The 8,024-nt window shown below is 44.2% G+C and overlaps 1 protein-coding gene across 1 annotated transcript; it reads right to left on the bottom strand.

The window, feature by feature from the left end:
* Positions 1–83: 83 nt before the first annotated feature.
* On the bottom strand, positions 84–7,964 carry POLD4 (DNA polymerase delta 4, accessory subunit). Its single transcript, XM_060772219.2, has 5 exons — positions 7,816–7,964; positions 3,556–3,690; positions 1,911–2,012; positions 1,332–1,443; positions 84–559 (listed from the first exon to the last, which is right to left on the bottom strand). Exons 2-5 carry the CDS (start codon positions 3,650–3,652, stop codon positions 535–537), a joined length of 336 nt encoding a protein of 111 aa, XP_060628202.1. The 5' UTR covers positions 3,653–3,690; positions 7,816–7,964; the 3' UTR covers positions 84–534.
* Positions 7,965–8,024: the final 60 nt, after the last annotated feature.

The following is an 8,024-nucleotide window of genomic DNA, read 5'->3' as shown; positions in this document are numbered from 1 at the left end:
GCCCCCCCCCCCCCCCCCAATTTTGCAAGAGAACAGTATTACCCAGCATGTAACGCATGAAGCAAAAATAAAGGAGTCAATCATTTCTTCTTTTCACACATTTTGGAAGAGTTTTACTATACAGCCAAGGATGTTTACAAAAATGAATTGGATTTTAAAATGCAATAAAACAATAGGAAAACTTTAAAGACTATTTAACCCTGGCTCTGAGGTTGATTTGTCTGTCACAGCAAACTGAGACTAATCAGTTGCAAACAGTATTTTAACTTGGCGTAGGCTACATTATCAATGCAACGAACTCTTATTCTTCAAAGTGGCAAAGCCATTTTTGGTATAAGCCTGGTCTGATTGTAGACATGCAGGGTGAAGACAGAGCCATGACAAGACCAGCAGGAATCCTTGGTGTTCTTCCACGGCCCTGGCCTCCCACCACAAAACAACGTCCATTATAGGAATGAAGGAATTATCCATAAAGCGATTATGCCAAATTGGCAGAAGCTCCTTTGTGACCCAGGAAACCACCACATGCTCTTCTCAGAGGGAGTATTCATACCACACGCTGCAAGGAAAGAATGCAGAGTACCATTACTCTCTTGGGAATCCAGCCTTGGCATCTTAACATGCCTTCTTCCCTGCCTCATGTCAAACAGCTGGAATGGGCTAGGCTTCCTCCAGCGCCACAATGGCAGCCTCAGATCAGACAAAATTTTATGGTCAACTTAAGCAAGTGATCCATCTGGAGGCAGAGACCGTCCCACGGTTCTCGGTTGTCAAGACCAGTAAGTCTTGGCTAGAGAGGAGGAGATGAGGCAAGAAGTAAACATATAGAAATAATGTGTGAAAATTATTCTTGCATTTCTCTACATGTCATTTTAAGTCTTTTCACCATTCTGAAATACTGCTCCCTAAAACTTGGATGCCGATCACTGGGAGTACTTAGTGCAGGCGATGCACAAACTTTATAGCCCTAAGGAGGACATGCAGATACGAGCTGAATTGTACTGCTATCGTATAGTGTGAAACTGCTCTAGTACAATGCTGTTGCCAATCTAATTTCAACAGCCTTCTCCTCCAAAACAGAAGCTTCTGCTTTATTGCTGGACAACTTTGGCAAGCCAGAGGTCAAACGTTTGTTCCTGGTTTCTGTCTAGGCCATACCATATCCAAAAGTGACCACAGTGGCAAAAAGAAAAAGAGTAAATGGCTGGAGATATTTGCCCTGTTGGATTGGGAATGGCAGCTGGGTCTTGCAACTGCTCAATGCAAAAACTGCTCCTAAAATAAAGTTCTTTTACCTAGGGAATGGGGTGCAGACAAATTTCTATACCAACCTGTGTATGACAAGGGGATCCTTACTGTACTTCAGCAGTAGTTCCTTCACGGTGGCAGGGGGATGGAGACCCAACAACTCTGCTCTCTCCCAGCGCTGCCAACGGGTGATTCCTGTTAACAAAGCAAAGGGCAGGATTAAAGGTGGAGGCATGTCAAGAGCTGCATTTTGTAACCACTTCATTGAGAAGCTACTGCAGCTGAGAATTTTAGAGAGCCACTCTGGTGAAGTCATTTAAATGTTGAACTACGACTGGAGAACAGGACTTGAATCCCTCCTTAGCCATGAAAATCCATTGGGTGGTTTTGGGCAAGTAACACTCTGTGAGCCTTAGAAAAAAACTGATAAAGTTGCCACTGGAGGGCACATGACAACAACAAATGAGGCGTACCCCTTTGTCTATGATTTGTAGGGCATTATCTTTGTAAGCAGCACTTCATTGAGTTGAAAACTTTTGCCCAAAAGAGTTTATAATCTAAAATTCAGCACAGAAAAGGGGAAGAGAAAGGCATAGTGAAACTCTGCATTCATTTCAAGAATATGCTCTTAGGCTGAGTGGAAATCAGGCATTGATTCCTACCTGTGCAAGGACCATATTCCCAGCTGAGGTCAAAATGCTTCAGTAACTCCACTTGGTCTGGCTGTGCAGCATCTTGCAAGGAAGATTCTGCCTGGGCTGTGTCTGTTTATAGAAATACAGGGATTAACATCATGTGTTTTTCTTGTATGAAATGACCACAACTACAGTTCCCAGAATCTCCCAGCCAGCACAATTTAACAAATGCCCAGAGATGTAAAATTCTCAAAAAGTTTTGAAGGAACAGATTTTTTCCTGCTTTTTTCAATAGAAAATAATATCCTCTAAATGGCAGATTACAACAATTTAAAACAGAGTACTGTACAGCTACAAAAAATTATTCAAACAAAAGTTAAAACACAATCAAACCTGAGTTGTTTAAAAACACAATTTAAAATATATTTAAAACATAAAAATTAAAAACACCCTCCCATTGAAAGCTCAATCTGCTGCAGCACATTAAAACCAAATGCCTCTAAATGAAAATATTTTTACCTGCCAGCAACCAGACCTCCCATAGGTGGGAGTTTCACAACTTGAGAGCAGCTACCAAGAATGCTGTTTTTTGTGTCCTCACCAGACAAGCCTTGTGGTGGAGACGGGACTGAAAAGAAGCCTTTCCTCACATAACTTAAAAGCTCAGACGGACTTGTATGTTCTTTCAGATGGTCTTAGTTCAAGCTGGGTAGGGTTTTAAAGGGGCTAACCAGCCCATTGAGTTCTACCCAGAAACAAATGGAAAGCCAATGGAATTCTTTTCACAAGAGGGTTAGATGCTCCCTATAACTTAGAATAATTAAATCATAGAATTGGAAGAGACCTCGCAGGCCATCCAGTCCAACCCCCTGCCAAGAAGTTGACTTGCCCTAGTCAGCAACGTGGCCTCAGTGTTTTGAAGATTTCAGTTTCCAAAGGCAGTGCAATATAAGTACCTCACAGTAATCCAAATATGATGCAATCGAGTCACGTGCCACAGGAAGATCTGATCTTTCAAGGAGCAGACACAACTGGTGCGCCAGTTTGAGGTGTGCAGAACACTCCTTGCCACTGCTAAAACCTGGGCCAGAAGACCAAATGGATTGACACCATCATTGCCAATTATGAAGCCTAGAGCATGCCTCCTCTAGTCCCCCCCCCCCACAATAATCCTGTTAGATATAATATATATACTGCTGCATACAATGGGGAATAGTGTTATTCATAGCCACCTTAAACTCTGGCTCACATTCCAAAGATGTTAATGTTGAAATGTTGTAATGTCACCAAGATAGTTTATCTCCTTGATGTATATACATGCAAAAGCAGTGGTCCTGGAAAACAAAGGTTTTGGTCCCCTATTATATGATTATTATTTTTAAAACAGCAAAAGCCTTGTGCTTATGTGCCTTCAAGTCACTTGTTGATTTACAGTGACACTATGATTTTCATAAGAGTTTTTAAGGCAAAGAATATTCCTCTGAAATATAGCCTACAGCCACTGGTATTCAGGAAAAGTTGGAATGTGCTTAAAAGAATTGAAGTCTTGCACTTCTCAAAGCTGCTGCTCTTGTATGCCTACAATTCAGTACCTGAAATGTTAAATTTTCCCCCACAGATCACATATTACTAGCAGAAAATATAGGAAGATGTCTCTTGTAGAAATGCTCACCGTGGGTTGGGGTTTGGCATTCCTTTCCTTCTTTCCTCCCTCTTTTCCTTTTCTTCACCACTTGGAATGAGTCTGTGATGAGTCGCTTCCTACCCATGGCTCCCTGTGATGCTCAGAGAGCATTAACCAGCTGGTCTAAGTAAGGAGCAACAGAAGGAGGAGAAGCAGAAACTTTAGCTAACTTGTTTTGTGTTCCCACCTCAGCTACCTATTTTCTAAAAAAGAGGGATATATTGGGCTCCTGTCTCGCTAGTGACACAATCCCACCCAGAAGCTGTTCCCTCCATAATGCTCCTGGGATTGACTAAATGGGGAGGGAAAGATATTTTGTAAATGTTCAGAGACCTCTTCCTCTTATAAAATTTGACATATTTTCCAAAACTCATATGCTGCTACTGAGAGTTTCTGGGGGTCAGGATCTCTTCTCTACACAGAATCTCATTAGCCCGTGAGACAGTTGGCAGCGCCAACAATGCAGAATTGCAATAACTGGTGCTCTACATGAGAACCAATGACCAGATCATGCCCTGCAACCTGCTCTGATCCATTAGCAGCACTTTTTCCAACCCACCCAAGGGTTCCAGGCCAAAAGGAACTCTTCTCTGACATCACCAACAAAGTGCAAAGAGATCTTGTGGCACCTGAGAGACGGAGGATGCATCTACACTAGTGGTTCTCAACCTGTGGCTCCCCAGATGTTTTGGCCTTCACCTCCCAGAAATGCGAACAGTTGGTAAACTGACTGGGCCAAAGCACCCACAGGTTGAGAACCACTGATCTACACTGTAGAAGTAACTGAGTTTAACTGCAATGGTTCATTGCTATAGAATTATGGGAGCTGTTGTTTGGTGAGGAATTATTTGGCAAGGCTCAAATAAAGTGACAACTCCTAGTATTCTAAAGTACTACATGATTACAGTTAAAGTGGGATCAAACTTAATTTATTCTATGGTGTACTTGTACACCTGAGAGAATGCTGCCGGTAGCAAAAGCTTTCATTGACAAGAGGATGTAGCCAAACTGCAGAATTAATGCAGTTTGACAGCATGTTAACTGCCACAACTCAATGCTATACAGTTCTGAGATTTGTAGTCCTGAGATATTTAGCCTTCTTTGCCAGAGAACTCTGGTGCCACAATCAATTACAATGCCCAGAATTTCAATCTATGGAGTAGAACTTAGTCTAGGAGTTCTTTTCTGACATGCTATGAGACCCTGGCAGTTCTAGTTTGGGGAGGCACCAGCATTCTTGTCAGGGAAGGCTAAAGGTCTTGTAAAGCTACACATCCCAAGATCCCAAAGTACAGAGCCATAGCAATCAAAAGTGGTGTAGATGCATCTTTTGTAGACTTTGGGTGCATCTACACTGTAAAGTGAATGAGGTCTGGTACCAGAGGTTGCTTTTGTTAATTTTATATGCCTGATTATATGTAAATGTGTTATTGATTTTATATGTTGATGTATTCAGCCTCATCATACTAGAGAAAAAATCCACTTTAAATCTGGTTTATATCTCCTGCAGAATTCTGGGGGTTGTAGTTTATGGAGGAGTCTTTAACAGCCTCACTAAACTACAAACTCCAGAATTCTGAAGGAGGCAGAAAGTGGATTTAAAGTGGATTTTGTGTGCTATTTTGTAAGCCGCCCCAAGTCCTTATGGGAGATGGTAGTGGGATATAAATAAAGATGATGGTGATTTTGTGCTACAGCTCAAAGCTATAGTATTATGAGTTGTAGTTGTACATGTCTTTAGGCCTTCCCTGCCTAAAGAGAGAATTTCAGTGCCTCTCCAAACTATGACTCCATAGCACTGAGCGGCCAAGGCAATTAGTGGTGTCAAGCTGCATTAATTCTACAGTGTAATGAAGCCTCAAAGTACTACAGCTGAAGCTACTAACTTTGTTCTCTCAGGCTGGATCTACACTGCCATATAATGCATCTTGAACTGTGTTATATGGTCAAAGTAGACCAGGCATAGACAAACTTTGGTCCTCCTGGTGTTTTGGACTGAAACTCCCACGATTCCTAACAGCCTACTGACTGAGTTGTTGTAGGTTTTTTGGGCTGTATGGCCATGTTCTAGAAGCATTCTTTCCTGATATTTCACCTGCATCTATGGCAGGCGTCCTCAGAAGTTGTGGGGTCTGATGGAAACTAGAAAAAATGGGTTTATATATCTGTAGAAAGTCAAGGGTGGGAGAAAGAACTCATGTGTTTTTCAATTGGCCACCTAGATTAGCATTTGATGGCCTGCCAGTTTTTAGGTGGGGCTTGTTACTGGGGGAATCCTTTGTTGAGAGGTTAGCCGTCCCTGTTTCTTGTCTATAGTTCCCCTGTGATTGAGTGTTGTTTATTATTTACAGTTATAATTTTAGAGGTTTTTTAAAAAAATACGAGTAGCCATATTGCGTTCATTTTCATGGTTTCTTCCTTTCTGTTGAAATTGTCCACATGCTTATGGATTTCAATGGCTTCTCTGTGTAACCTGACTTGGTAGTTGTTAGTGTGGTCCAGCATTTCTGTGTTCTCAAATATTATCTTGTGTCCAGGTTGGTTCATCGGGTGCTCTGCTATGGCTGACTTCTCTGACTTCTCTGGTTGAGTTAGTCTGCAGTGCCTTTCGTGTTACTTGATTTGTGTTTGGGCAATGCTGCGTTTGGTGGTCCCTATGTAGACTTGTCCACAGCTGCATGGTATACAGTAGACTCCTGCAGAAGTGAGAGGATCCTCTTGTCCTTTGCTGAACATAGCATTTGTGGCTGTTGGGAATTGTTGGAGTTGAGGTTCAAAACACCTGGAGGGCCCAGGTTTGTCCATGTCTGTTGTAGACCCATACAATACAGTTTGGACTGAATTACATGGTCAGTGTAGATCAGGCATAGGTAATAGTATGATAGCTGGGTCCAGAAGCTCTGAGCATTACGGAGATGCCATATCGCTCCTTCGGGAGCGCTGTTTGCGCAAGAGAGACTTAGCTAATGTAAGCCAGGCCAGAAACAGATAATATAGAAGGAATGTAAGAGTTCGTTAAAGGTGAAACCCTTACCCTAACCCTGAACCGTACCATAAGCCTAACCCTAACCCCTTAGTCAAACCCTTAACCTAACCCTAACCCTTACACTAGCCCAAACCCGGTGATAGTTGGATCCGGAGGCTCCGAGCGTTATGGAGATGCTGTGAATAAGGGAAGAGAGAGGGCAGAGTGAGAGCCAGGAGAGCGAAGGAAGGATAGAAAGGAGGGGACGCTTAGGGTAAGGGCAAGGTTTAGGGTTACTGTCAGGGTAAGAGTGAGGGTTTCACCATTAAATAACTCTTACATTCCTTCTAATATTATCTGTCTCTGGCCTGGCTTACATTAGCTAAGTCTCTCTTGCACAAACAGTGCTCTCGAAGGAGCGATGTGGCATCTCCTTAACTCTCGGAGCTTCTGGACCCAGCTATGATACTATTACCCCAAACCCTAACCCTTACCCAAACCCTAAACCATATCCTAACTGCAACCCGTAACCCTTACCCAAAACCTTGCCCTAACCCAAACCCTAAGTGTCCCCTCCTTTCTATCCTTCCTTCGCTCTCACTTCGCTCTTCCCCCTCTTTTCCCTTATTCAAAGCCACCTTTGTGGCATCTCCATAAGGCTCGGAGCTTCTGAATCCAGCTATCATACTATCACCCAGGCATGGGCAAACTTTGGCCCTCCAGGTATTTTGGACTCCAATTCCCACTATTCCTAACAGTCGGTGGATTTGTGGGAACTTAAATCCAAAACACCGGGAAGGCCGAAGTTTGCCTATGCCTGGTGTAGATCCAGCCTGTCTCTAAAGCAGTGGTTCTCAACCTGTGGGTCCCCAGATGTTTTGGCCTTCAACTGCCAGAAATCCCAGCCAGTTTACCAGCTGTTACGATTTCTGGGAGTTGGAGGCCAAAACATCTGGGGACCCACAGGTTGAGAACCACTTCTCGAAAGTCTCATGCAGATATTCAACCTGTCCCAGCATGCAGTCCCCAACAAACATCCTTCCTTTGGCGAGACACCCTTGTTGCTCCCCCTCCTCCTCTTCCTCTCGGGTGACTCCGGAGAACCCCCCCCCCCCCCACTGTTTCTGCCGAGCCTCTTAATAAAAGCAGGAGAGACCCCCCTCTTGATGCCCGTCGCCTTCCTGCGGAGGGAGGGAGGGAGGGAGGGAGGGCGCAAACAAGGAAAGGGAAACCGGGGGCGCCCTCCTGGGCAAAGCTGCTCGGCGAGGCAGGGGCTTCATTACCGGGAACAGCTCCAGAGGCTGCCAAACGCGACCGCGACCCTAAAGGTGGCCTCTCCGGAGGGGGAAGGAAGGAGGCGGCGGCGCCCAGAGGCCTGCGACACAGAGGGGGTTGTTTTTCTCGCCCAGTGGCAGGGCTGCTTTCGCTTTGCAAAGTGAAACTACTCCTCCTCCTCCTGCGCAGGGAGGCTGCCAAGCGCACCGAGCTTTCC

The sequence above is a fragment of the Anolis sagrei genome, chromosome 1, assembly GCF_037176765.1.
Source record: "Anolis sagrei isolate rAnoSag1 chromosome 1, rAnoSag1.mat, whole genome shotgun sequence".
In the NCBI taxonomy this organism is placed as follows: Eukaryota; Metazoa; Chordata; class Lepidosauria; order Squamata; family Dactyloidae; genus Anolis; species Anolis sagrei.
The sequence above is the reverse complement of the archived record's forward strand: the minus strand, read 5'-3'. Positions and strand labels throughout refer to the sequence as shown.

Excerpts from the sequence above, each read along its gene's own strand:
- POLD4 (XM_060772219.2), bottom strand. The coding sequence starts at position 3,652 with ATGGGTAGGAAGCGACTCATCACAGACTCATTCCAAGTGGTGAAGAAA. Across the intron at positions 2,013-3,555 it reads ATGCCAAACCCCAACCCACG|ACACAGCCCAGGCAGAATCT; the intron begins GTGAGCATTTCT and ends TTCTATAAACAG. Across the intron at positions 1,444-1,910 it reads GGAATATGGTCCTTGCACAG|GAATCACCCGTTGGCAGCGC; the intron begins GTAGGAATCAAT and ends CTTTGTTAACAG.